Source organism: Anser brachyrhynchus (assembly GCF_964034855.1).
Source record: "Anser brachyrhynchus genome assembly, chromosome: 28".
Classification (NCBI taxonomy): Eukaryota; Metazoa; Chordata; class Aves; order Anseriformes; family Anatidae; genus Anser; species Anser brachyrhynchus.
This window is the reverse complement of record NC_137721.1, coordinates 1459899-1486914: the sequence shown is the minus strand read 5'-3', so window position 1 is coordinate 1486914 and position 27016 is coordinate 1459899. Positions and strand designations below refer to the sequence as shown.

Here is a 27016-nt window from a genome sequence, read left to right as displayed (position 1 = left end):
GCGTGCGGCGTTGCGTTGCGTAGGTTACGTTACGTAGGTTACGTTCCATAGATTGCCTTGTGCGGCGTTACGCATGTTACGTAGCGTTGCTCTACGTAGGTTACGTAGGTTAAATGGGGGCTGAATTACGTAGGTTGTGTTGAGCTACGTAGATTACGTTACGTAGATTACATTTTGCACCGTTACGCAGGATACGTTGCGCTGCGTTACGCACCTTACGTTACACGGGTTACATCGCGCTGCGTTACGTAGATTACGCAGATTGCCGGGCGTTGCGTTACGCAGGTTGCGTTACGCGGCTTACGTTGCGCTGCGTTACGCAGCTTACGTCCCGGCGGCGGGAGCGGGCCAAGATGGCGGCGGGGCCCATCTCGGAGCGGAACCAGGGTGAGCGGCGGGGGCCGGGGGGGTGCGCGGCGGCGGGGGGCCGGGCGGGGGCCGGCGGGGGCTCGGCGCCGTCAGCTCCCCCTCCTGCCTCTCCCTCGAGGGCTTCCGGCCCGGGGAGGCCGAGCTGCAGCCCCCCGGAGGCCGCGGGCCGCCGCCTCCTGACGGGGCGCTCGGTGTTTGCCCCCCCTTACAGATGCCACCGTGTACGTGGGGGGCCTGGACGAGAAGGTGAGCGAGCCGCTGCTGTGGGAGCTCTTCCTCCAGGCCGGGCCCGTGGTCAACACGCACATGCCCAAGGACCGGGTCACCGGGCAGCACCAAGGTGAGGGGGTCCGGGGGGGGTCCGGGGGGGGCCGGAGGGGGGAGCCGAGGGCCCTCGGGCGGTGCCCGGGGGGCAGGGAGGCCTGAAGGGGGCCCTGGGCACGGTGGGTCGAGGGGTGGAGGCCAAGGGATGAGGTTTAACGTGGCCAAGTGCTGGGTGCTGCGCTTGGGGCACAACAGCCCCAGGCAGAGCTACGGGCTGGGGGCAGGGTGGTCGGAAGCCATGCGGAGGGAAAGGAGCTGGGGGTGTTGGTTGGTGCTCACCGGAACGTGAGCCCGCGGCGTGCCCGGGTGGCCAAGAAGGCCAACGCCACCCTGGCTTGTGTCAGGAGTAGTGCAGGGAGGTGATCGTCACAGCATCAGCTGGGTTGGCAGAGACCTCCGAGATCACCCAGTCCAACCCCTGACCTAACACTAACAAGTCCTCCGCTAAACCACATCACCAAGCTCTGCATCTAAACGTCTTCTAAAGACCTCCAGGGATGGTGACTCAACCACTTCCCTGGGCAGCCCATCCCAATGCCTAACAACCCTGTCGGTAAAGAAGCTCTTCCTAATATCCAACCTAAACCTCCCCTGGTGCAACTTGAGGCCGTTCCCCCTCGTCCTGCCACCAGGCACATCGCTCCCCCCCCTGCTCGGCTCTGGTGAGGCCGCACCTCGAGTGCTGCGCTCAGCTTTGGGCCCCTCACTGTGAGGACATCGAGGCCCTGGAGGGAGGTGAAGGGAGGGGAGGGGTGGACGGTTAGCAGGGCAGATCGCTGCTCTCGGGCTCTGTTTTTAAAACAAGCGGGGTTGGAGTCTTCAGAGAGCAGCGAGCCCCTCGGAGGCAGCAGGGAGCGGCGCCGGGCCGTGGTTCTGCCCCTTCCTAAGCCTCTGCCTTGTTGCAGGCTATGGGTTCGTGGAGTTCCTCAGCGAGGAGGACGCGGACTACGCCATTAAGATCATGAACATGATCAAGCTGTACGGGAAGCCGATCCGCGTGAACAAAGCCTCGGCCCACAACAAAAACCTGGACGTGGGGGCCAACATCTTCATTGGCAACCTGGACCCCGAGATCGACGAGAAGCTGCTGTATGACACCTTCAGCGCCTTCGGGGTCATCCTGCAGACGCCCAAGATCATGCGGGACCCGGACACGGGCAACTCGAAGGGCTACGCCTTCATCAACTTCGCCAGCTTCGACGCCTCCGACGCCGCCATCGAGGCCATGAACGGACAGTACCTCTGCAACCGCCCCATCACCGTGTCCTACGCCTTCAAAAAGGATTCCAAGGGCGAGCGGCACGGCTCGGCCGCCGAGCGCCTCCTGGCAGCCCAGAACCCCCTCTCGCAGGCGGATCGGCCCCACCAGCTCTTCGCCGACGCCCCCCCTCCGCCGTCGGTCCCCACCCCCGTGGTCACCTCGCTGGGCCCCGGGGTCACCCCCCCAGGTGGGTACGGCCGAGGGGACGCGTTCCCGCGCCCTGCTGGGCGGAAATGGGGCGGTTTGGGGGCTGTCCCCTTGCTCCCCCGGGGGTTTGCGGGAGCGGCCTGCCTGCGGCTGGCGGCACCGTGCCCTGGGGAGGGGTCGGGGGGGCAGCAGGTCCCCGGCACCCACCCGGCTCCGTGCCGAGCGGTCGGATCCTGGGCTCCTGCTTCACTCCGGTGGGTTTTCTGGTCGCTGTGGCCGTTTGTGTGTTCGGCCTCCTTCCCGACTGCCTGTTTTTATTCTTTTTTTTGTTCTTTTTTAAACTTTTTTCATGCCGCACCCAACCAAACCCTCTCTGCTTCTCTCTCTTTCAGGCCTCCCGCCCCCAGGATCGTTCCCCCCGCCGGTGCCTCCCCCCGGAGCGATGCCCCCCGGCATGCCTCCTGCCATGCCGCCCCCCCCGATGCCGCCCGGAGCCGGGGCCCCCGGCCCCCCCTCAGGGGCTGCGCCCAGCGGCGGGCACCCCCCTCACCCTCACCCCTTCCCCCCGGGGGGGATGCACCACCCAGGTAAGCCGCGGGCGGGTACCGGGCTTGGGAAGCCAAACTCCCCTCCTGCTGCGGGGTGGCCCTGCGTAAATCCCCCCTCTGGTTTCTTCCCCGAGTTTTTTTTTTATGTAAAAAGGGGAGAAATCTGCTGCTGTGCTGCGGGAGCGTGGCGTGGCCATGGCGGGGCAGGCAGGGAGCTCGGGGGAGTTCTCGGTTAGCCGCTGAGCGGCAGCCTGAGCTCCCCGTGGGGCTGAAACGTGCAGAAATAGCTCGGAGCAGGGCCTGGCGGGATTTTAGGAAGGTAATTTGGGAACGAATTCCTTCTGGGAGGCATCCAGCCGCGTCAGGACGTTGGTTACCTTGAGGTGGGCGCGGGAAGGCGCAGTCCGGTGTAGCCCAGCCTCCGAGAGTCCCTGGTGCTGTTCTGGGAGGATGCCAACGAGGCTCCAAGTCTTCGTTTTCCTCCAGCGCGAATCCCTGCGCGAGGTGTGAACCTCCTCGGCGCAGCCCGCGGCTCCGCCAGGCGGGAGCTAATTCGAGACGCCGGAACAAAATGTTTCTCCGATTCCCTTCCATTTTTAGCCCCGTAGTGCCGGGGAGCGAGTGGGGTGGGCGTCCAGGCTGAGGTCCGGAATGCAGAGATTCGGGGAAATTCGCATCGGTTCGAGGAAAAAGAGGAGGGAAAAAAAAAAAAAAAAGAATCCCTGCTTTAATTTCTTCTCTCAAGCGACCCCCGCGCCGGGAGCTCGGCGGCGCGGGCTGATTAGGGCACCCCGCGCGATCGTGGCCGCGCGAGTGCCCGGATGGCTGCCGCTCTCCCCGGCCGCGAGCCGCTTTTGCAGCCCTCAGCCAGCCAGTTACCCACGGCAGGCCTGGCCGAGCGCTCCCCGCGGAGCTGCGCCGGGCTCCCGGCTTCCTCAGGAGAAAAGGATTCGTCTTGGTTCCTTCTTATAGTGGTGAAAAAGGATAAAATCTTAGGGGAAAAAAAAAAAGGGGGTGGGAGGGACCCGGCCACGCGGAGCGAGCTTTGAGGTCGTTGCTCAGGGTCCCGCCCGAGATCCCCGAGGGCGGTGGTTTCTCTCTGACCCCCCTTTTTTAAGGGCTGCACCCCGCTCGCTGGCGAGGCTTTCTTTTTATTTCCCCTCCGAGCAGCGTTTCCTCCGCTCCCCTTCCTCTTAACTCCTGCCCTCCGCATCGGACGAGAGCTTTTGCCTTCCCCCCCCCCCCATTTTGCTAGCAGCAAACCCTCTACGCGCTTTCCTTGCCCGATGTTTCTCACCCTCGCGGGCTCCCCTTTTCCCCCCAGGAATGCCCCCCATGCAGGTGCACCACGGACCCCCCGGCATGGGCCAGCACCACCCGGGACCCCCGGGCTCCGGAGGCCAGCCCCCGCCGCGGCCCCCGCCTGGCATGCCGCACCCCGGCCCCCCGCCCATGGGAATGCCGCCCCGAGGACCCCATTTCGGGTCGCCCATGGGTAAGTGGGGCGCCCGCGAGAGAGGCAGCCCCGGGGAGGGGGGGTTTCCACGCTGCCCGCGTGCGTCGGGGACTTTCGGTGCCCTCCTCGTGGGGAGGCGCCTCGGGGTGGGATGTGGGGGCGCTGAGCGGGGTTTCCCGGGGCTTTCCTCGGGTTCCCTGTGGTGTGGGGCTTCTCCTGCGGGAGGCAGGGCCGCCCGGGGGGCTTCTTCCCGTTTCCCAAGCAGGGAAGAAAAAAAAAAGGAGGGTTCCTGAGCGCTGCCGCGTCCCCTGGCCCTGCTGGGGGTCTTAGGGGGGGAGCGGGGGGCAGCCCCGTGTCCCTGGGAGCCGGGCACCTGCCTGGCTGGGGGGACGTGGGAGAGGCGGCTGGGTAAAACGCGGCGTCGCGGCACAAACGGGCGCTGCCCTCCACCGAATTGGGCGTTTCGGGGTCGTCCCCGGGGGGCGCGCGAGGGGAAGCCGTGCCTGGGCCTCGAGGAGCCGAGGGCGGCTCCTGCTTGGTGTTTCCTCGAGCGAGGCGGCCTCGTACCGAGAGGATCCCCTCCTCCGAGGCGCCCCGGGTCTTCTGCTTCGCAGGTGGCTGCCCAAAATGTGGGCACCGGGTGGGGCCGGCACCCAAGGGTGGGGTGGGGGGGGGACACGGGCGGGTGCTGACGCCTGTGCTCTTGTCCCCGCAGGTCACCCCGGCCCCATGCCGCACCACGGGATGCGCGGCCCTCCTCCGCTGATGCCCCCTCACGGCTACAACGGGCCCCCCCGCCCCCCGCCCTACGGCTACCAGAGGGTCCCCCTGCCCCCCCGGCCCGCCCAGAGGCCCCCCGGGGTGCCCCCGCGCGGTCCCTTGAGGGGCCCCCTGCCCTAAAGGCGGCGGCGGCCAAAGCTCCCTGCTGGGGCTCGTTCCCCCTCTGTCCTCGGAGTCCCGTCCTCCCTGGGACTGAGACGTTTGTGCCCACGAGGCGTAGCCGGGTCCATCCCTGTCGCAGCTCCCCCCCCTTTTTTTTATTCCCCCCGTTTTTTAACCCTTTTCTTTTTATAGTGTTCGTTTTGGTAATTTTTCCCCCTCCCCCCTCCTTTTATCTCCGCCTGGAAGATTTTTCAAGGTGCTTTTAACAGGATTTATTATTTTTTTTTCCTATGTAAAGCCCATTTACCAATAAACCCTTTTAGGAGCGGGGGGGGCCGTCCCTCCAGGGTCAGGATGAGGCTCTGCCTGTCTGTTTGTCACCGAGGCGCCGCCCGGCCGCCCTTGCCTCGCTCGCACTGATGCTCTGCTTCCTGGTGAGGTGCAGAATTGGGGCTGAAGCACCCGACCTCGTGCTCCAGCACCCCCGCAGCGACGAAAATGCGCGATCGAGCCTTAAAATCCTCGGCTGTTTGTGCCGGAGCGCCCAGGTAAACGGCCTGGATGTTTGGAGGAGAAATTTGGCAGCGAGCCCCGCTCTCCCGAGTCCCTCCCTAACGAGATCTCTGTTCCGATGCCGCTCGCAGCCGCGCGGAGCCATTCCAGCTGCAGGTTTGGGGATGGTTTTAACTGGAGGGCAGCGGAATTTGGGGGGGTAAGCGGCTCTCCTGGGGGGCGGGAGGTGGAGCAGGTCTGGTCCCAGCATTGTCTCCCTGCTTCCCGGGGCTGAGTCGCCGGCCTCTCCTAACGAACTCGGCGTCTCTTCCCACGTGAGAGGCGCGAAAATCCAGGTGGTTTAAAGACCAAAACCACCCGGTGTCTCCAGATATTTGTCCTGGAGTTTTTTGTGGCTTTATGGAAGAACCAAGAGAGACGAATCGGGGACCGACGTTTATTATGAGCGGGTTTTTTTGGCTGTAGGGACGTTTCTTGGGGAGCTGCCTTGGCTCCTCCTCCTCCTGCAGAGAAGCTGTCTTGTTTTCAGCCTTGCTTTTACTCTTTGCCGGTTTATTTCTGCTTTGTTTCAACTTCCTAGGGCTAAAGTTGACCTTTAGCTCCCATCTCTGCTCACCCTCGTGGGCCGAAGAGAAAGAATGGTGCCGTGCTTTTCCTCCCAGTCGTCACGGGGTCGCCTGGGACGTGCCCGTGAGGTACGGAGGGATCCCGAGCCTGATGGGGGAGGCTGGGGAGGCAGCAGAAGTGATCCGCAGGCTTCGTGTTGCCTTTGGCACGTGAGCAGCCGCTGAAGGCTCTGAGGGAGGAACTGGAAGAGCTTCAGCGCTTCCCTCTGTCGGGCTGTAGTTGTGCGCGGTCGGGGGCTGCGATGCAAGCGGCGGCGAGGCATCGGTGGAGATCCTCGTGCTGCTTCCTGCGTAAATGTGCTCAAATCCAGCCTCGGGGGCAGCTCAGGACCGCGGTAGAGGAGGCTTGAGGCTTGTCGCGTTGTGAACCCTTTCCAGGACCGCTCCCAGGTCGAAGCCTGGAGCTTTGTGGCTGTGGGGGGCTGGTCCTGAGCACCCCGTCCTCCCCCTGCAGCGGGTGCCGGTGCCCTCAGCCTGCCACCAAGCCCAGGTTCTTACCTGTGGTGGGGGTTACCAGCTTTCTGCAGTGGACGCCAGACTCCAGAGGGAGAAACGTAACTTGCGCGGGGTCTTCCAGCAGACCCGGAGGCGCCAGGGCGCTCCCAGAACCGCCGTGATTTCGTTAAACTGCCCGCGGGGCTCGGCTCTCCCTGCTCCGGACCGCTCCAGAGCCCGGCACGATTGCTCCAGCCTGGAGCCGCTCCGTCGCTCGCCGCTAAAACCGCACCCAAGAGCTCACCACGAACGTCCTCGTCCCGCTGTGGGCGGTGGGGAGGCGAGGAAGGAGGACCACCGAGCGCCTGCGCTGCCCGGGGCCGACTTGGGAAGCCCTCGGGTGAAGTCAGCGGCGCTGCGGGGCTCCGGCTCCTCCACCTGCGCCAGGAGGAGGAGGAGGAGAGCGGCCTCAGCTCCGCTCCTCGAAGCAACAGCTGGGAAGAGGGAGGAGAAAACGTCTCAGGTGTGAATTGGCGCTGAATCGGCGCTGGTGAAGAGGCCAGAAGCTGCGAGGGGGCTCTGCTGGTTGCTCGTGAGCAGGCAGCAGCTGGGCTGGAGGTGTTTTTTTCCTTCAGCGATGCCCTGGTGAGCGCTGTTTACAGCGTGCCCCATGTTTGTACTGCTCTGCCTGGGCGTGGGGCTGCCGCTTGCCTTCCCCGCTGTCGTCGTCTGCGTGCCGAAGGAGCGCTGGCGTCCGAGCCCCGGCGCTGTTGCCTCCAGGCGTGGAGAACGTGGACGCAAGGAGCTGAAATCTGAAATTCAAGCGCTTTAAATTACAGGCGCCGAACCCCCCCCCCGGTGCGGGCGATGGGCGCAGGGGGGGACTCGTTAACGCAGCGCACAGAAGCGCCCCTGAAGGCGAGGAGATCTCAAGGCAGTGAATTTTAAGGGCTGTGGGGTTTAGCTGGGGGGGTTTTAGCTCGCGATGGAGCGGGAGCCGGCTGAAGGGAGCCGGGCGGGACTGCTCGCGGGTGCTCCACCTGCCCGCAAGGAGCCGGGCGCAGCGCTGGGCTGGAGAGGGCCGAGGACAGGCGAGATTTCGCTGCCAGCGTTTGGGCGACCAAAGCCCCAAATCCCCGACAGCTCCCATGGTCACCAACGGAGAAAAAGTGGGGGAAAAAAAGGGGAAAGACGGGGAAAAGGATGACGGCAGGGAGGGGCAGCTTGCCACCCACCCACCGGGCCTCGCCGCGGGCCACGAGCGAGGCGGCTCGGTCCCTCGCTGTGCCGGGGTGACCTTGGCAGCGTGCGCGGCCCGGCTCCCGCCAGGCTGTGCTCAGCACCGCCTCAGCACCGCCTTCCCGGTGCCGGCCTTCTTCCCGCTGCTCCTGGATGCTGCCTGCGAAGCAGCGGGCTGCCATCCTTGGAGCTCCGCCACGGGACCGATCCCCTTGCTGCTGATCTGGGGCCGTTTGCAGCGCAGCCTCGGGTTTCGTTTCGTCGCCGCCTTCGCCTGCCGCTCTGGTTAAGCCTCTGCAGTGTGCGTGTGCGCGGGGAGGGAATGGCTTCTATTTTAATAGCTGTTCCTGGCAAAAAAAAAAAATGGAAGCCTTTTTATTTTTTTTTCCCCTCCTTCCAGTGGGCTGTCAGGGTGGGGAATACCCCTGGTCCAGCCTGGGTGGGAAGGGGCTGCCAGAGCTCCAACGCCTGCAGAAACCAGCACATCCCATAAGGAGCCGCCGTGCCCCGGGGGTCGCACTCCCGTCCTCCTGAGGGCAGCCGCCAGGACCCCCCTTGGGTTTTATCCCCTCACGCCCGGCTTTTAGGCCCTGGCGAAGGAGGAAGGCGGGGAAGCAGCCGGGAGGGCTGCTCCCCCCGGCCCTGCTGCAGTGCGCGGCGATCTGCTCGTGCACGCGGAAGCCCCGGGGCTGAGCGCGAGCTCCCGGCTGCTGCGCGGAGGGGAAAGGGGGGACGTGGTGAGAGCGCGGCGCGTGAGTCAGAGCTCGGTGGGACGCGGCGCCCCGAGGGAGCGGCGCTCACCCGGCCTTTCTGCTCCCCCGGCGCATTTTGGGAGAGCCCCCGCTGCCAGAGCCACGCGTGGCGGGGGCCCGGCTGGGCTGAAGACCCCCTCGGCTCAGCCCCGTTTCCCTGTTATAGGATTATTCCCATCAGGGGCTCCTTTGGTTGTTGGGATTTTACCAAATCCTTCCTCGTATCGGTTCTGGTGCGCAGACCCCAATCCCTGCTCCCCACCCGTGTTTGCCTCCCCTGCAGAGCCTGGCCGGGCGCTCGTCCTGCCCCTCGCCGTGCTCATTTTGGCCTCCAGCCTCGCGCGTACCCCGAGCTCCTCGGCCTCTCGTAGCAGGAGGACGGGCACCTGCTGGGGGCTGGTCCCTGGCCCCGTACCCGGCGCTGCTCAGGGCTTCGGGGCTCGAGCTCTGGGCGCTGAGGCCTGCCCAGCTCATTGCACGGGGGGGCACGAGGAAAGGGGCAGGGGGCAACGGGCCTGGCACGGCTTTTTGGGGTCCTCCCAGCCCCGCTTGCTCTGGGGACCCCCTCCTGGGCACCCCGAGCGCTCTGCGCCCCGCGTCCCCCAGGAGGGAGCTGGGTTGTGGTGTTTGGGGGGGGCTGGAGCTCTCCAGAGCTGATTTCCCCCCGGGGCAAATCCCTCCCCCAGGTGGGTTTGGGCACCCCACACCTCTCCCCCCCACGCTCCTCCCAGCACCGTCGGGAGCGTTTGTGCTGCATCACGGCGGGAGGGCCGCGTCCGGCCCATCCAGGCGGACAAAATTTGATCGGAAGAAATCGAAATCCCCCCCCCCCCCCCCCCCTCCGCCATCACCCCCCGAGGAGGACGTGACTCAGATTCGCCTGGCTGCCTTTCCTTCCACCGCGGCCGCGGTCGGTGGGAGGCAGGAGGTTGCCATCGAGGGTCCGAGCGCCTCGAAGCCGTCACGGCCGCGCCGCTGCGAGTCCCCGCGGTGAAACGAGGCGGGGGGGGGGGGGCAGCTCCTCGCACCCCATTACAGCCCCCGTTCACCTCCATCCCCTCGGAGCAGCTGCCAGGCTCCGGCACGGGAACCCCTTTCCCTCGGGAGCATCCCCGGCGACGTGGAGCATCGCCCTCCCTTCGGCTTGGCGAAAAAACCAAGGAGAGGGGAGAGCCCCCCCAATCCTGCTGCCGTCCCCCCCCCACCCCGCATCGCCGGTTGCTGTAGCACGGCTCCCCCCCCCCCCCCAGCCGCCTCCCTTCCCCGGGCTCTTGCAATGGACTCTCCCAGCGCTCAGCGTGTGTGGCGGAGGCTGCGGCGCTAGCGCTGGTACCCGCGAGCTGTTTTCCTGCCACATCCCCGCCGGAGCATCCTCCTGCCGCGGCTGGAGCGGAGCGCGGGGCTGAAGCAGGTAAGGGGGAGAAAGGAACGGCTTTTGGGAAGGGGGATCGCCCTCCTCCTCCTCTCCTCGCTGCTTCTACTGAGCATCGTCTCGGGGTTGCCGGCTGGCGGGTGAGGGGTTCGGCTTTCCCTTTCCGATGGCTGTGGCCATTTTGTCCTGAAAAACCTTGCCTCTAGCTTCGGTTTGTCTTTTTTTTTTATTTTTTTTTAATTTATTTATTTTTAACGTGCGTGCTCGGTAGCCCCTTGTCATCCCTGCCGCGCTGCCGTATGGCCGGGCACCGCCGCCGGCGGGGATTTCGTTGCGGGGATGGAGATTTCTCCTGGGGGCACCGGCGGGTTTTGGGGAGGGGGGAGAGCCTCAGCTCCCCGGGGGTGGGAAGTGGGGGGGGGGGGGGGGGGTCGGCGATGACCTTGGGCCCTGTGGATTTCAAACTCTTCTCCCTCGTCGCCATGTTCTGGCTGTTCTGCAGAAAGGCCGGGGGCTGCGGGGGGGACCCGGACGTGGGAACCCCCGGGGGGGGGGTCTCGGGGTGTGCAGCGAGGCAGGGCTGCGGCCATCGCTGGCTCCGATCGCGCACCTGGCAGGAGGAAAAGGCTCCGCAGCCCCCCAGCCTCGCTCGGGGCTGGCAGTGCTCGCCCGGGCTAACGCCACCGGTGGGGTAGGGGGCCAGCAGCGCCTTTGTGCAGCCAGGAGAGCATTTCTGGCCCCCCCCCCATTTTGCCTGTGGGGCTCCTGGCTACGGTGCGCGCGCCTTCTGGCTGCCTCGTGAGATCAAACCCCTCATCCTGAAAGCCTGCGCGGCGGCGGCTCGGCCGCTCGAGGCTCCCCGGCTCGTGCCGAGCGGCTCCTCCGGCGCGGAGCCGAGCGGTGACCTTGGTGCACGCAGGCGGCCCCGTCCTCCCCACCGGGTGCTCGGCCTCCCTTCTGCCCCCCTCGCCCTTTGCCAGCTCCCTGAGGGTGTAAACACGGCCGTGTAAACACCGTGCCGCACGGGGAGACACCGCGGGGCAGCCCCGCGGGGGCAAAATGACCTTGGCGCTGCCAAGGCCACGGCTCGGCTCCTTCCAGTGGCTTCAGGAGCCCCCAGGATTTAACCCGAGGAGGGCAGCGGGGGCTCCCCGGGCTGGGTTTTTGCTCCCCACCAAGCCGGGGAGGAGAGGGCGGGGGGCGTATGAGCGGATTGACGCTGCCTGGAGGTCCCTGCCCGGCTTCATTCAGAAATCGGCTCGGTTGGGGCGGCGGGGGGGGTGGCCGCGGCGTGCCGCAGCGCCGGCACCGCACCGTCCCCGGGTGCCTGCGCAGAGCCGGCGTGGGCGCCCACCCCGGGGGGAGCGCTGCTGACGGCCCCGGTTATTTTGGAAGGGCTAATTTTAGCTCCCCGCCGTGCCCTGTCCCCCCTCTCTCGGGGGGGGGGGGGGGGACACGCGCTGACGGCTGCGTCCCTCTCCCTGCGGCTCAACTTCTGCGGCGCTGTCCGCGCGTGGCCGCTGCTGCCCGGCGGCTTTGTGCTGCCGGGGGTAAAAATAGCGATTTGGGGGGGGTGGTGGGGGTCGTGACGGGCCCCTCAGCAGGGCCAGCAGTGCCCGTACCCACTGGTGTCTGGGGGTCCGTCCCTGTCACGCGCTGGGCTGAGCTCTTGTGGGGTTGGGGGGGGGGGGGGGTCCGGGGCGCCTGGCTCCCACCAGGGTGGCAGCACGGGGATAGGGCTTTGGCCGAAGGCTCTGATGAAGCACGACCCGCAGCCAAATCCCTTCTGGAAGCCTCCCCGGGGAACGTGGCCTTGGGCACGTGGTCCCCGGTGCCGCCTCTGCCACCGCGGCGAGCTTTGGGCACCTGGATCGGAGCTGGGGACCCCTCCCAGGGTCCCCTCACCCCAAACCTCGTTCGGCACCGTGCTGGGGATTGCCAACCTGGGGCACCGATGCCAAGCACTGGGGCTGCCCTGGGTGGTTTTGGGGACCCCCGTGGCCTTTGGCGGCTGGTTCCCCTCGTGGTCCCCGTGGGGCAGGTGGTGGCACAGGCTGCGTGGGGCCGGTGCCTCTCCGTCCTGCCCTTCCCGAGGGATCGGGGTGCTTTCGGCACCTGGTGAGGGCCCGCTGGTGGCCTGGTTCTTGGCGGTGACTTGCAATCCTGGCTGAACCTGCCGCAGAAGCGCTGCCTGCGGCCTGGCGGCGGCGGCGATGTCCCCGATGTCCCCCGGCCTCCTTGTCCCCTGTCCCTTGAGGGCGAGGTGGGATGTGGGCTGGGTGCCCCCCCTGGGGATGGGCAGGGATTTCCCAAGCCCTCGCTGGCACCGGGACCCTACCCCCTGGGGGGGCACCACGCGCCCTGCAGAGCCCTGGGGTCCCCATCCCCAGGGTCCCCATCCCCAGGGTCCCCATCCCCAGGTCCCCATCTGCAGGTCCCCGTCCCCATGTCCCCGTCCCCAGGTCCCCATCCCCAGGTCCCCATCTGCAGGTCCCCATCCCCAGGGTCCCCTCCCCAGGTCCCCGTCCCTAGGTCCCCCTCCCCATGTCCCCGTCCCCATGTCCCCATCCCCAGGGTCCTCTCCCCAGGTCCCCATCCCGTGACCCCCTCGCCCCATGGGTGCCATGAGCCGGGGGGAGGGCAGGTGCGTGGCCACACCCCCTGAAGCTGATTGGCCGAACAGCTGGGCCGTGCCCCCCCCAGCCCCATTGATGCCGGTGGGGTGGCCACGCCCCCCGGAGCTGATTGGTTCCCGGCCCAGCCCCACCTGCCCGGCCCCATTGAGGAGGTGGCGCCGCCTTTTTTGTCAATGGGCTGCTGGGGACCAGCGGGAGGGATCCGGGGGGGTCCCATGGCCTGGGGACCCTGGGCTGTCAGTGGGCGCTTGGAGGGGCTGTGGGGCCCATCTGCTCCCTCCTCACCCCAATCGCTGCCAAGATCCCCCCTGTGGGGCCCGTCCCAATTAGGGATCCCCCCCATCCCCACCGGGGTCCCCTGTGGGGGGCCCTTGAGGCAGGGGAGCGGTGGCCCCGTTGGCTTTCGGCTCGCCCATTTTCCTGTGTGGGTCCATTCTCCCTCTCACTGCATCAAACCTACCTCCTGCGCACTGCGCTCCCTTCTCGCCTCTGTTTCTTTATTTTTTGATCCCGGCCCCAAGGTGCTGTGGAAATGAAGCTCGTGGGGTCCTGCAGACCCTAACGTCTGTCCCCCGCTGCTCCTGGGGGGGGCGTCGCCTAACCGGGGCTGACCCTGGGGCCGCTGCCACAAGGCTGGGAGGTGCCAGTGCTTGGGGAGAAGAGACCAAGGCGAACAAGCCCCGTAGCCTGTGCTCAGCCACGTTGTTGGGCGCTGGGGGATCCACCTTGGATTCCAACGAGGTCAATGGGTGCCTAAATGCTACCGAAACGTAGGTGTCTGTGAGAGCTTCGCTCCTCCGAGTGAGCATGGAGAGGGGGCACTGAGAGGTGGCACCCCCTGGATGTCCTGACATCCTGCTGCTTCCCCACCCCGTGCCCTGCTGCGGGTGCCTGGCCCCAAGCCGGGCTCTCCCGGTCCCGCTCTCGCTGCGCCCAGGTCCCTGCAGCCTCGCCGTGGGGCAGAGGTGCCCCAAACCCTCCCGTCTCCATCCGAGCCGGGGAAAAAGTGCCGCAAATTGAGCCGTCCCCCCCTGGAGGGGACGTGCGGGACCGTTCCCAACCTAACGCGGGCACCGCTTGTGTCTGGGCTCCCCAGGTCCGGGGCCCTGCCCTGCGCCCCCTCCCAGCCTTCGCCACGTGGATGGGTGGCGGCGCTGCCGCCCGGCCCCAAACACCCCACTGCTGACCACGGGCGTGAGGGCGCAGCCCCGACGCGGAGCCCCCCCCCTCAATCCCGCACTGGTGTCCCAGCCCAGCCCACCGGCACCATGGATGAGAGCTTCCGAGACCGGACGGCGTTCATCCGGGGCGCCAAGGACATCGCCAAGGAGGTGAAGAAGCACGCGGCCAAGAAGGTGAGCAAGGGCATGGACCGCATGCAGGACGAGTACACCAAGCGCTCCTACACCCGCTTCGAGGAGGAGGAGGACGATGAAGACTACCCGCCACAGGACGGCTACTACCGGGGGGGCGAGGGGGCCAACGAGGAGGAGGGGGCCTCCAGCGACGCCACCGAGGGCCACGACGAGGAGGACGAGATCTACGAGGGCGAGTACCAGGGCATCCCCCGGCACGACTCGATGAAGGCCGGGGAGCGGCTGGGGGCCGAGGCGGCCGCGGGCGCCTTCGACGACACCGAGGGGCAGCGGCGGAAGGACAAGGAGGAGCTGGCGCAGCAGTACGAGCTGATCCTGCAGGAGTGCGGCCACGGCCGCTTCCAGTGGACCCTCTACTTCGTCCTGGGACTGGCCCTGATGGCCGACGGCGTGGAGGTCTTCGTGGTAGGCTTCGTGCTGCCCAGCGCCGAGAAGGACATGTGCCTCTCCGACTCCAACAAGGGCATGCTGGGTGAGCCCAGGGCGGGGGGCTTGGGGGAGAGAGACGGGGGGACGGGAGCAGGGAGGGGACGTGGGGAGACATGGGGTTTGGGGGAGGTGAGGAGGTAGGGGGCAGGGAGGGACACTGGGATGTGGGGGACACGGGCAGGTAGGGGGACACGGAGGGGGAGAGGGGGTGTGGGGGACGTGAGCAGATAAGGGGACAAGGAGGGGGACATGGGCTATGGGGGATGTGAGCAGATAAGGGGACATTGGGGGACATGGGCTATGGGGGATGTGAGCAGATAAGGGGACATTGGGGGACATGGGGATATGGGGGACATGAGCAGGTAGGGGGACAGGGGGAGAGGGGGCATGGGGAACATGAGCAGAGAGGGGGACATGGGTTACTGGGGACGTGGGCTATGGGGGACATGAGCAGATAGGGGGGACCAGGGGTTTGGGGGACATGAGAAGGTAGGGGGGCGTGGAGAGACACGTGGGGTATGGGGGACATGGAGGGGGACATGGTTATGGGGGACACGAGCAGATAAGGGGACATGGAGGGACACCTGAGAGGGGGGGATGTGAGCAGGTCGGGGCCACGGAGGGCTATGGGGGCGCACGAGCAGATGGGGGAGGTGGAAGGACACGAGGTTATGGGGGGACACGAGCAGACAGGGGACATGGAGGAACGCCGTGGGGATGTGGAGAGGCAGAGGGGACACGGGGGACATCGGCAGGTGGGGGATGTAGGGGGACGTGGCACATAGGGGACACGGCAGCAGGGAGGAGAACGGGAGCAGGGGGGACAGGGAGAGAGACGGGGATGGGGGGGGATTTGGGGGGATTTGGGGCACATAGGGGATGTGAGAGGCTGTGGGGTGGATGGGGCCCAGGATGTGCGTGTCCTTCCCCCTGAAGGACAAACGGGACTCGGGGAGGGGGGGGACACGGGAGATACGGAGGGTACAGAGGACGTGGGGGGGACGTGAAGGTACAGGGGGAGATGGCAGGGCAGGGGGAGACGTGGGTACGTGGGGGACAGGGGGCTATGTGAGGGGGACACAGGAGATTTGGGGACACGGGGCGGGGGGGGGGGGGACAGGAGCCCTCTGGGCATCCAGCTCCCTCCATCCTCCTCCTCCCAGTCCCACACTGGTCCCAGCTGGGAAAATGGGGGGGCGGGAGGCACCAGCCAGGTGGGGGCGAGTGCCTCGTGGCCCCCCCCCAGCCCCCGGCTTATCTCCCTGCTCCTGCTCGGGGCTGATAAGGGGACGCTGAGCGCTCTGGGGGGGCTGCGGGCGGCTGCGTCGGCTGCACTGCGGCGCCCCCCCCCCCTCCCCGGGGTGCCCGATGCAGCCCAAATTCCGAGTGTTATTGTGTGCCCCCCCCAAGACCTGGCAAACTCAGGGCAGGAGGAGGAGGGGGGGGGCTGGATGCAGACAGTGGGGGGGGGGTCTCTGGGTTGGTGCTGGGGGGGATCTCTGCCCCGTGCATCCCCTCAGCACCCCAGGACCCCCCCGGTACTGAGTCCTTGCCCCAAGCACCGCCAGTGCTGGGGGCCCCTCGGTGTGTGGGGCTGACACTGCTGTCCCCCCCCCTTCGTCCCCGTCCCCGTCCCCCCCCCCCAGGGCTCATCGTGTACCTGGGCATGATGGTGGGCGCCTTCCTGTGGGGCGGGCTGGCCGACCGCCTGGGCCGACGGCAGTGCCTCCTCATCTCCCTCTCCGTCAACAGCGTCTTCGCCTTCTTCTCCTCCTTCGTCCAAGGCTACGGCACCTTCCTCTTCTGCAGGCTGCTCTCGGGCGTGGGGTAAGGGGGCACGGCGCCGTCGGGGGGGGGGCTGCTGGGGGGGGCTGCGCTCCCTCGCGAGGCCGAACCCCCCCCTCCTCAGCCTCCCCTGATGCCGCTCTGCCTCCGTCCCCAGCATCGGCGGCTCCATCCCCATCGTCTTCTCCTACTTCTCCGAGTTCCTGGCGCAGGAGAAGCGCGGGGAGCACCTGAGCTGGCTCTGCATGTTCTGGATGATCGGGGGCATCTACGCCTCCGCCATGGCCTGGGCCATCATCCCCCACTACGGTAAGGGCACCGGCGCCCGCCGCGCTCGCCGCGAGGCTCGCCGGGGCTCGGCGCCACCTCCATGCCCCCCCCGTCCCGTCCCGTCCCCGCAGGCTGGAGCTTCCAGATGGGCTCCGCGTACCAGTTCCACAGCTGGAGGGTCTTCGTCCTGGTCTGCGCCTTCCCCTCCGTCTTTGCCATCGGGGCGCTCACCACCATGCCCGAGAGCCCCCGCTTCTTCCTGGAGGTGACCAGAGCTTGGGAGGGGGCGCTGGGGCTGGGGGTGCCGGCAGGGTCCCCCCCGAATGGGTGCCGGGGATGGGGGGAGGACAAGGGCAGGATTGGTCCCAGGGTGAGCCCGGGCTCTGTGTTGCAGAACGGCAAACACGACGAGGCCTGGATGGTGCTGAAGCAGGTCCACGACACCAACATGAGGGCCAAGGGCCACCCCGAGAGGGTCTTTTCGGTAAGGGCACCCCGTACCCACCCCCTCACCCACCGGCTGCCACCTCCGGGAAAAGCAGCCCCCGGAGGTGGGGGCAGCCCTGCGTCAGCGGGCGGGGAAACCGAGGCACGAGGTGGGGACGGGGCTCACCCGCGAGCTGGGATCACGGCCAAGGCCACCGTGCCCAGACCGTCCCCCCGCACCCGCAGGTCACCCACATCAAGACCATCAAGCGGGAGGACGAACTCATCGAGATCCAGTCGGACACCGGCACGTGGTACCGGCGCTGGCTCGTCCGATTCCTCAACCTCTCGCAGCAGGTGGGGCCGGATCCTGCCCGGGGGGGGGGGGCGGGGGGTGGCCCTGGTCCCCTGCGGTGTCCCCTCGTCACCTCCCCACCCGTCCCCGTAGGTTTGGAGCAACTTCCAGCAGTGCTTCGCGCCCGAGTACCGCCGCATCACGCTGATGATGATGGCCGTGTGGTTCACCATGTCCTTCAGGTGGGGCTGGGGCACCCCTTGGGGGGGGGGGCGGGGAAAGGGGGGTGACACCCGTGGGTGGGGGCACCTGGTGGCATGGGGATGGTGGCACGGGGCTGGGGATGGTGGCATGGGGACAGGGATGGTGGCATGGGGACAGGGATGGTGGCATGGGCATGGGGATCATGGCACAGGGATGGGGATGGTGGTATGGGGACAGGGATGGTGGCATGGGGACGGGGATGGTGGCACGGGGACGGGGATGGTGGCACGGGGACGGGGATGGTGGCATGGGCATGGGGATGGTGACCTGGGGACGGGGATGGTGGCACGGGCATGGGGATCATGGCACGGGGACGGGGATGGTGATATGGGGCTGGTGGCATGGGGCCAGGGCCGGTGGCACGGGAACAGGGCCGGGTTCGTGGCGGCCAGGCTCAGCCCCTCTCGCCCCGCAGCTACTACGGGCTGACGGTGTGGTTCCCGGACATGATAAAGCACCTGCAGAACATCGAGTACGCCTCGCGCACCAAGCTCTTCACCCGCGAGAAGGTCCGGCACTTCACCTTCAACTTCACCCTGGAGAACCAGATCCACCAGGGCGGGGAGTACTTCAACGACAAGTGCGTGGCTGGTGTGGACGGGGGCGCCGGGGCGGGGGCTCGGCGGACGGCAGCGAGCCCTTTCCCCCCCCTTCCCTTTTGCCCCTCCCCAGGTTCATCGGCCTGAAGATGAAGTCGGTGACGTTCGAGGACTCGCTCTTCGAGGAGTGCTACTTCGAGGACATCACCTCCAGCAACACCTTCTTCAAGAACTGCACCTTCATCTCCACCGTCTTCTACAACACCGGTAGGAGGGGGACGGGGTGATAGAACCCCCCTCAACCCCCCGATGCTCGCCACCCCCCCCCCCAACGACCCCTCTGGGTCCCCGCAGATCTCTTCGAGTACAAGTTCATCAACAGCCGGGTGGTGAACAGCACCTTCCTGCACAACAAGGAGGGCTGCCAGCTGGACTTCAGCGACGACAACAACGCCTACATGATCTACTTCGTCAGCTTCCTGGGCACCCTGGCCGTGCTCCCCGGCAACATCGTCTCGGCCCTGCTCATGGACAAGATCGGCCGCCTCCGCATGCTGGGTGGGCACCCCCCCCCTCCGCCATCTCGGTGTCCTGGGGGGTCCTGGTGGGCGGCAGGTCGGCCGCGAGCCAGCAGGGTGCCCCGGCGGCCAACGAGGCCAACGGGGTCTTGGCGGGCATTAAAAGGAGAGCGGCCAGCAGGTCAAGGGAGGTGATCCTCCCGCTCTGCTCCGCCCCGGTCAGGCCTCAGCTGGAGCGCTGTGCCCGGTTGTGGGCTCCCCGGCACAAAAAGGACAGGGATCTCCTGGGAAGAGGCCAGCGGAGGGCCACGAAGATGATACGGGGCCTGGGGCATCTTTCCCTTTGAGGAAAGGCCGAGGGACCTGGGGCTGGTCAGCCTGGAGAAGAGAAGACTGAGGGGGGATCTCATCAATGTGTATAAATACCGGAGGTGTGGGAGGCAGAGGGGTTCGGCCAACCTCCTTTCAGTGCTTTGTGGGGACAGGACAAGGGGCGATGGCCACAAAATGGAGCCCAGGAGGTTCCGCGCCAACTTCTTCGCAGGGAGGGTGACGGAGCCCTGGGACAGGCTGCCCGGGGAGGTTGTGGGGGCTCCTTCTCTGGAGATATTCAAGGCCCGTCTGGACGCCTACCTGGGCAGCCAGCTGTAGGGAGCCTGCTTTGGCAGGGGGGTTGGACCCGATGGTCTCTGGAGGTCCCTTCCAACCCCTACAATTCGGTGATTCTGTGATCACTCCCCCACCGGGGAGGGGCGCGAGGTGCCCCCGGCCCTGACGCTGTTCCCCCCCCCCGCAGCCGGCTCCAGCGTGATGTCCTGCGTGAGCTGCTTCTTCCTCTCCTTCGGCAACAGCGAGTCGGCGATGATCGCGCTGCTCTGCCTCTTCGGCGGCGTCAGCATCGCCTCCTGGAACGCCCTCGACGTGCTCACCGTGGAGCTCTACCCCTCCGACAAGAGGTGCGGGGTGCCGGGCGCGAGGTGCCGGGGTGCTGGGCTGCGGGACGTGGGGTGCCAGGGGTGAGATTTAGGGTCCCAGGTGCAAGGATTTGGGTCCAGGTATGAGGTTTTTGGGTGCTGGCTGCAAGGTTTTGGGTGCCAGGTGTGAGGTTTTGGGTGCCGGATATGAGGTTTTTGGGTGCCGGGTGTGAAGATTTGGGTGCCAGCTACGAGATTTTTGGGTGCTGGGTGCGAGGTTTTGGGTCCAGGTGCAAGGTTTTGGGTCCAGGTGCGAGGTTTTGGCTGCTGGGTGCGAAGACTTGGGTGCCGCGTACAAGGTTTTGGGTGCTGGGTACGAGGTTTTTGGGTGCCAGGTGCGAGGTTTTGGGTCCAGGTGCGAGGTTTTGGGTGTCGGATACGAGGTTTTTCAGGTCCAGGTGCGAAGTTTTGGGTGCCGGTTATGATTTTTTTTGGGTCCAGTTTGCGAGGTTTTGGTGTCCAGGTCCAAACTTTTGGGCGCAGGGCGCGAGCGGCCAAAACCCTTGGGGTCGTGCTGGACGGGGACCCCCCCCGATTAACTCCCCCCCCCCCCCCGTTTCCCCCCAGGACGACGGCGTTCGGCTTCCTCAACGCCCTGTGCAAGCTGGCGGCCGTGCTGGGCATCAGCATCTTCACCTCCTTCGTGGGCATCACGAAAGCCGTGCCCATCCTCCTGGCCTCCACCGCCCTGGCCCTCGGCAGCTCCCTCGCCTTGAAATTGCCGGAGACCCGCGGGCAAGTGTTGCAGTGAGGGGGGGGGGGGGCACACGGGGAGAGGACCCCCCCCCCCCCCCAAAGCCCCATCTCGCCCCCCCCCCCACCCCCCCATCCCGGCTCCCCTCCTTGCCCCCTCTCCGGGGGGGGGGCTTAGTCTCGTTAGACACTGTGAAACGTCTTCTTGGAGCATTTGGGATTTTTTTTCTTTCATTTGCACTTGCCCCCCCCCCCCCCCAAAAAACCCCAACCCCTTTTCCTTCCCCCCCCCCCCAACCCAAGACCCCCCCCACCCCCCCCCATTTCTTTTCTCGGTGTCACCCCGTCTGTGCAAAGCTGCTCGCTCGGTGGGGGCCGCGGGGGGGGACGAGGGCAGGGGGTTGGGGTCACCCCAGCCTCGTGGGGCTGGGGGAGAGGCCCCCGCGTCCCCCCCCCCCCAAATCCCTGTTGCGCTGGGGAGAGACGAGGAAGAGGAGGAGGAGGAGGAAGGCTCGGCCCTCGGCTCTGCTGCGGGGCTGGGGGGCGGCGCTGTGGCTCAGTTTCCCCCCATGGCTGAGGCTGGGAATATTGGGGAGCTCAGCACCTTGGGGAGCTCAGCACCTTGGGGTGCATGGCGCATTGGGGTGCTCGACATTTAGGGTGCTCAGCACCTCGGGGTGCTCAACACCTTGGGGCGAAGGGCACGTGAGGGTGCTCAGCCCGTTGGGGTGCACGGCATGGTGGGGTGCTCAGCCCCTCGGGGTGCACGGCACCCTGGGGTGCACAATATCTCGGGGTGCACGGCATGTTGGGGTGCTCAGCCCCTCGGGGTGCACGGCATTTTAGGGTGCACACCACCTTAAAGCACACGATTCTTTGGGGTGCACGGCGCTTTGGGGTGCACAGCGCCTTGGGGTGCGCAGTGCTTCAGCGTGCCCCGCTCTTTTTGGGGTGCAGAGCCCCATTTCGGGGTGCAGAGCCCCGCGCTGAGCCCAGCACCCGGGGTGCCCAGCACCTCGCACCTCCCGGCGCAGCAAAGCCCCCCCGGCCCCCCCTTGTCCAATTTGGGGTGCTGGTGATGAATTTGGGGTCTGTGCCCCCGCAGCCCCGGCCCCATTCCTGGGGGGGGGGCGTGGATTTGCAGGGGGAAGAAGGACAAATGTGCCGCCCCCCCCCCAGCGATGCAATTCCCCCCCCCTCGCTGTAGGAGGGGGGCACGGCTGCATTTTGGGGTGCGGGATGGGTGGCTGCAGCGTGGGGGGGGGGGGTCACCTGCACCCCCCCAACCTGCTGCTTCCTTTTTTTCCTACTTTTTTTTTTTCAAATTTTCCTTCCTTAGGCTTTTAAAAGGGAACGGTGGGGGGGGCATTTAAAAGGGGGGGGGGGCATTCCCCCCCCCCCCCCCCCCAAAAAAACCCCTGTCTCCCCCAGCCCAGAGCACAAGCCCCCAGCCCGGCGGTTCGCAAAGCACAACGGCGGCGCCCAAAAAAGCGGGACCCCCAAAAATTGGGGGGTGGGGGGGTGCCGGGGCTGCGCCCCCCCCGCTGTGGGCACCCTGGGAGGCTCAGCCTCCCCCCCCCCAAGGACCAGAGGCTGAGGTCTATGCAAAAAGCACTTGGGAGGCCCCTCCCCGGCACCCCCCCCCCAGCGGGCCCCCTCCCCTCTGAGCAAGCGAGCGGCGCGTGCTTCATCTCGTCCGAGTGCCGTCCTCCTCCTCCTCCTCTTCCTCCTCTTCCTCCTGCTGCTCTTCCTCCTCCTCCTCCTCCTCCTCTTCCTCCCCGTCCTCCTTCGGTGTAGCTGGTCTTTTTTCCGAGCACATCCATAGTTCTGTCCGTACGCAGTCGTGCCGTGCTGTAGTTTTTAGATGTTTGTAAAGAATTAAAAAAAAAAAAAAAAACAAAAAGACGACGAAAACCACACGAACGACCAAAAAAAAAAGAGAAAAATCCCCCCCCCCGCTACGATGAACCCCCCCCCCCCCCCATGCCGTGTTACCCCAATAACACCCAGCTGTCGGAGCCGCTTCGGATGAGGAGCCAGGAGCTGTTTATTTTTGGGGTCGGGGTGGGAGGGGGGACGCGATGCGGTGGGGGGGGGGGGGCAGACGGGGGCGGGGGGGGAGGCCAAGAGGTGAACGCCTTGAAGACGACATCGAGAAAATCCCCCAAATCCCCCAAATCTCCCCCAGATTTGGGAGCGGTTCGACGGGAAGGAGCAGCGAGGGCTGGGGGCCTGGCTGGGGGTGGGGTGGGGGGGGGTCACCCCAAAAGCCGTGCTCCCAAACCCACACCTCATCCGTACCCGAAAAACGGGCCAAAAAAAAAAACCCCAAAACCACCTAAAACGGCCAAAATACCCCCCGAAACGCGCTGGGGTGCAGCGTCACGCCGAAGCAGTAGCGTCTACGGCGGCCCCGCGCCGCTCGTGCTTGGACCCCCCCAGGCAAGGGGGCCGGGGGGGGACACGGGGGTCGGCGTCCCACTGCTCGGGGGTCCTGGCGACGATGGCGAGGGCGTGCAGGGGGCCGGCGAGCTCGGCGCTGAGCGCGGCGTGGACCAGGCGGTGCCGCTGCAGGGGGCTCAGCCCGGCGAAGCGCCCGCTCACCACCACCACGGCGAAATGGGTTTCGGCTCCGGGGGGGCCGCCGTGCCGGGGGCTCTCGTCCAGGACCTGCAGGTGGCTGGGTTGTAGGGCCGCGTCCAGCTTGGCGCGGATGGCGCCGGCCAGCGGGCGCTCGGCCACGGCCGACAGGGCCCGGCCCGCGGCGGTCAGGGGGGGACGCGGCATCTGCAGGGTCTGCAGGAGAAAAATGGGGAGGGGGGGGGGTTAGAATGGGGGGGTCTGAGGGTTCTGACCCTATAATTAGGGGAGGTAGGGAGGGGGGATATGGGGTTGGGGATATGGGGATGGGGGGGGGCTCTGGAGGGTCAGAGCCTAGGAATGTGGGGGGTAGGAAGGGGGGTTTTGGGGGGGAGTTGGGGATGGGGAGGTTTGGGGGGGGGGCTCTGTAGGATCAGACCCTATAAGAGGAGGGGGCAGGGAGGGGGGATATAGGGTTGGGGATATGGGGATGGGGGGGGTTGGGGGGGCTCTGTAGGGTCAGAGCCTAGGGATGGCGGGTTAGGAAGGGGAGATATAGGGTTGGGGGGGGGAAGTTTTGGATGGGGAGGTTCGGGGGGGCTCTGTAGGATCAGACCCTATAAGTGGAGGGGGCAGGGAGGGGGGATATAGGGCTGGGGATATGGGGATGGGGGGGGTTGGGGGGGCTCTGTAGGGTCAGAGCCTAGAAATGGGGGGGTAGGACAGGGAGATATAGGGTTGGGGGGGGGAGTTGGGGATGGGGAGGTTCGGGGGGGCTCTGTAGGATCAGACCCTATAAGAGGAGGGGGCAGGGAGGGGGGATATAGGGTTGGGGATATGGGGATGGGGGGGTTGGGGGGGCTCTGGAGGGTCAGAGCCTAGGGATGGGGGGGCAAGGAAGGGGGGTTGTGGGGGGGGCAGTTGGGGATGGGGAGGTTTGGGGGGGGCTCTGTAGGATCAGACCCTATAAGTGGAGGGGGCAGGGAGGGGGGATATAGGGTTGGGGATATGGGGATGGGGGGGGTGGGGGGGGCTCTGGAGGGTCAGAGCCTAGGGATGGGGGGATAGGACAGGGAGATATAGGGTTGTGGGGGGAGTTGGGGATGGGGAGGTTTGGGGGGGCTCTGTAGGATCAGACCCTATAAGTGGAGGGGGCAGGGAGGGGGGATATAGGGTTGGGGATATGGGGATGGGGGGGGTGGGGGGGGCTCTGGAGGGTCAGAGCCTAGGGATGGGGGGGCAGGAAAGGGGATTGGGGGGGGGGGAGTTGGGGATGGGGTGGGTTTGGGGGGGCTCTGAACACACCAACCTGGGAACCAGGAATGTGTAGGATCAGACCCTACAAGTGGAGGGGGCAGGGAGGGGGGATATGGGGTTGGGGATATGGGGCTAGGGGGGGGTGGGGGGGCTCTGTAGGATCAGCGCCTATAAATGGGGGAACGGGAAGGGGGGTGTGGGGTTTTGTGGGGGGGGCTGTGGATGGGGAGGTTTGGGGGGTTCTGCAGGTTCAGACCCTATAATTGAGGGGGGCAGGGAAGGGGGATATAGGGTTGGGGATATGGGGATGGGGCGGTCTGGGGGGGCTCTGTCAGATCAGAGCCTATAAATGGGGGGGCAGGAAGGGGGGGATAAGGGGTTGTGGGGGGGCAATGCAGAGTTCTGGGGGGGCTCTGCAGGAGCAGACCCTATAAATGGGGGGTGGCAGGAAAGGGGAGCGGGGGGGGGAGATAAGGAGTTTTGGGGGGGGCTCTGTAGGATCAGACCCTACAAGTGGGGGTGGTAGAAAGGGGGGGGGGGGGGGCGAGGGTTTTAAATGGGGGGCAGGAAGGGGGGATGTGGGGTTGCGTGGGGAGTTATGGGGGGTTTTGGGGGGGCCCTGCAGGACCAGACCCGTTTATGGGGGACTGGAGGGGGGGGGACACGGGGTCGTAGGGGGGGCGCTAGGGCACGGTGAGGGTTTTTTTGGGGGGGGGGCGTTTAGGATCAGCCCCAATGACGAGGGCGGCAGCAAGGGGCGCTGGTGAGGTCTCAGGCTTTTTTTGGGGGGGTCTCAGGTTTCTTTTGGGGGGTCTCTGGCTTTTTGGGGTCCCCCCCACCCCCGCCCGCAGCCCCAGGGGTCCCACGCCCGCCCCCCCCCCGGCCCCCTCACCGAGCTCCGCTCCGGCTGCGCTCCGCCGCTGGGCACGATGGGAAATGGAGTCCCCCCCGCCCCCCTCCGCCCCGTCACGTGCCCCCGGCGGAACTACAGCTCCCAGAAGGCCTTGCGGACCCCGCCCCTCCCCGGGAGCCCGAGGAGGGCAGGGGACGGGGGGGGCACCCACGGGTGGTGGCGGCCCCACAAGGGTGGGGGGGGGGCTGATACCCGTGGGGGGGGGCACGAGTGGGGTGGGGACGGGGGGGGTGACACCTGGGGCGTGGGAGACCGGGGGGGGTGGGACACGGGGGGTGGGACACGAGTGGGGTGGGGACATGGGAGGGTGACACCAGGGTGGTGGGAAGCGGGGCAGTGGGACACGAGTGGGGTGGGACACTGGGGGGGTGGGACATGGGGGTGGGACACGAGTGGGGGGGGGACACGAGTGGGGTATGACACCAGGAGGAGTGTGACACGAATGGGTGGGACACGAGTGGGGTGGGGACACGGGGGGATGACACCAAGGTGGTGGGAGACTGGGGGGGGGGTGGGACACGGGGGTGGGACACGAGTGGGGTGGGGACACGGGGGGAAGGTGACAACGAGGGGATGGGACACGGGGGGGTTTGGTGCCTGTGGGATGTGACACGAGTGGGGTGGGACACCAGAGGGAGCGTGACATGAGTGGGGTGGGACACTGGGGGGATGGGACACGGGACGGGTGTGACCCCCGTGGGGTGTGACCCCAGTGGGATGTGACGCCTGTGGGCTGTGACCCCGGGGGGGCGCCACGCCCGGCGGGACGTCACGCCATCGACCCCGCTCACCGCCACCCCCGGCCTTCCTGCCTGGCCTTCCCCAGCGCGGTGGCCATAAATCAGGGCCCGGTGGCCCTAAATCGCGGCCCGGTGGCCATAAATCAGGGCCCGGTGGCCCTAAATCGCGGCCCGGTGGCCATAAATCAGGGCCCGGTGGCCCTAAATCGCGGCCCGGTGGCCATAAATCAGGGCCCCGGCCCACTCTGCTGCCAGCTCCGACCCGCCGCTGGCGCCCCGAGCCGCGGTGGCCGCCCGCTGTCCCCCCCCGGTGTCCCCCCCGGTGTCCCCTGGCTGCCACCACGCCCTCGTGCCAGGAAATTGGTTGTTTTCCTTCTTTTTTGGTGGCGCTGACCCCCGTCCACCCAGCACCGCTGTCCCCGCCACGCGCCCCCGCTGCTGTCAGGAGCTAAAATCTCGTGAATTTTACCCAAAAGGGAGCCGGGGGGGGGAGCGGATTTACGATGCCGGTGCCCCCCTGACCCCCAACCCCAGCAGCCCCCGGCCCTGGCCCCTTCCCCACCCACCCCTGGGGTCCGTCCCCAGCCCGGTCCCGGCGCCCTCTCCCCCCTGGGCCCCCCCCGCCCCTCCTGGGGTTGCCCCCGCGCCCCCCGAGGTCGCCCCCGCCCCTAAACCCAGCGCCCGCCCAAGCCCCGCCCCCTCCCCGAGGCCCCGCCCCCCGCGCTATGAGCCCCGCCCCCCTCCCGCATCGCCCCGCCCCCCTCGGCGCTGATTGGCTCCGCCGCGCCGGCTCTCCGAGGCCGGGAGGGGGAGCGGGCTGGTGCAGGCCCCGCCCCCTGTGCCCTTATATGGAGCGGCACGGGGGTGGCGCCCGCGGGAACGGCGGCGGGGCGCGGGCTGGGGGCGGCGTCACGTGACCCCGCACCGGGTCGGGGAGGGGGCGCGCACCCACGCGTGTCCGTGCTCCCCACGTGGGGTCGCGCACGCCCCCTGCCCACTCCGTGCGCTCGCTGTACACCCCCCCCCGTGGCACACCCCCGACCCCCCCCACCCCCGCTGCCCTCCCCCACGCGCGTCCACGCACCCACGCGTGCACATTTCCTCCTCCCCCCGACCCCCCCCCCCCCCCCCCAATTTCACGCCGTTACCGGGGGGGGCTCCGGGCACCCAGCGCCGTGCCCACGTGTGGGCCTGCCCCGCGGACACGCGCAGAGGGAGCCGCCCCAGCGCCCGGCAACGCGTGCACACGGCCGGCCGGACAGACAGCGACAGCCAGCCAGCCCCCCCACGCCCCCCCCCCCCCCACGCAGCCCCCTCGCCCCGTCCCGCCCCGTCCCGCCCCGCGGCGTGCCGGTGCGCCTGGGGGCCGCCTGGGGCAGCCCGGGGCGGCAAGCGGC

At 67.2% G+C, this 27016-nt stretch overlaps 3 protein-coding genes and 1 long non-coding RNA gene across 5 annotated transcripts; 2 read left to right on the top strand and 2 right to left on the bottom strand.

Annotated features, from left to right (window-relative positions):
* The first annotated feature begins 153 nt into the window (after window positions 1–153).
* Window positions 154–5342, top strand: SF3B4 (splicing factor 3b subunit 4). Its single transcript, XM_080570075.1, has 6 exons — window positions 154–387; window positions 581–709; window positions 1599–2141; window positions 2494–2688; window positions 3974–4144; window positions 4821–5342. The coding sequence occupies exons 1-6, from the start codon at window positions 354–356 to the stop codon at window positions 5003–5005; spliced, it is 1257 nt and encodes a 418-aa protein (XP_080426201.1). The 5' UTR covers window positions 154–353; the 3' UTR covers window positions 5006–5342.
* LOC308183746 lies at window positions 5185–9683 on the bottom strand. The gene is made up of 2 exons (XR_013942491.1): window positions 9602–9683; window positions 5185–8147 (listed from the first exon to the last, which is right to left on the bottom strand). It is a non-coding gene; the product is annotated as an uncharacterized lncRNA (long non-coding RNA).
* Window positions 9684–9817: 134 nt separating this feature from the next.
* SV2A (synaptic vesicle glycoprotein 2A) lies at window positions 9818–22032 on the top strand. 2 transcript variants are annotated; one of them, XM_080570066.1, is made up of 13 exons: window positions 9818–9963; window positions 13657–14408; window positions 16012–16192; window positions 16308–16459; window positions 16552–16685; window positions 16815–16904; window positions 17093–17203; window positions 17295–17383; window positions 17821–17985; window positions 18078–18211; window positions 18299–18502; window positions 19259–19418; window positions 20004–22032. In XM_080570066.1, the coding sequence occupies exons 2-13, from the start codon at window positions 13829–13831 to the stop codon at window positions 20185–20187; spliced, it is 2184 nt and encodes a 727-aa protein (XP_080426192.1). In that variant the 5' UTR covers window positions 9818–9963; window positions 13657–13828; the 3' UTR covers window positions 20188–22032. The 2 variants fall into 2 exon arrangements, with proteins under 2 accessions (XP_080426192.1, XP_080426193.1); XM_080570067.1 differs by having other exon boundaries at window positions 9828–9963; window positions 13812–14408; window positions 20004–20881.
* A 120-nt stretch (window positions 22033–22152) lies between these two features.
* Window positions 22153–25011, bottom strand: BOLA1 (bolA family member 1). Its single transcript, XM_080570081.1, has 2 exons — window positions 24859–25011; window positions 22153–22925 (listed from the first exon to the last, which is right to left on the bottom strand). Exon 2 carries the CDS (start codon window positions 22914–22916, stop codon window positions 22512–22514), a length of 405 nt encoding a protein of 134 aa, XP_080426207.1. The 5' UTR covers window positions 22917–22925; window positions 24859–25011; the 3' UTR covers window positions 22153–22511.
* Between the last annotated feature and the right edge of the window lie 2005 nt (window positions 25012–27016).

Bases quoted from the DNA above. Each gene is read 5' to 3' on its own strand.
- SF3B4 (XM_080570075.1), top strand. From the start codon at position 354: ATGGCGGCGGGGCCCATCTCGGAGCGGAACCAGG. The intron at 2,689-3,973 runs GTAAGCCGCGGG...TTTTCCCCCCAG, and splicing joins GGGGGGGATGCACCACCCAG to GAATGCCCCCCATGCAGGTG. The intron at 4,145-4,820 runs GTAAGTGGGGCG...TTGTCCCCGCAG, and splicing joins CCATTTCGGGTCGCCCATGG to GTCACCCCGGCCCCATGCCG.
- SV2A (XM_080570066.1), top strand. From the start codon at position 13,829: ATGGATGAGAGCTTCCGAGACCGGACGGCGTTCATCCGGGGCGCCAAG. The intron at 16,686-16,814 runs GTGACCAGAGCT...TCTGTGTTGCAG, and splicing joins GCCCCCGCTTCTTCCTGGAG to AACGGCAAACACGACGAGGC. The intron at 16,905-17,092 runs GTAAGGGCACCC...CCGCACCCGCAG, and splicing joins ACCCCGAGAGGGTCTTTTCG to GTCACCCACATCAAGACCAT.
- BOLA1 (XM_080570081.1), bottom strand. From the start codon at position 22,916: ATGCCGCGTCCCCCCCTGACCGCCGCGGGCCGGGCCCTGTCGGCCGTG.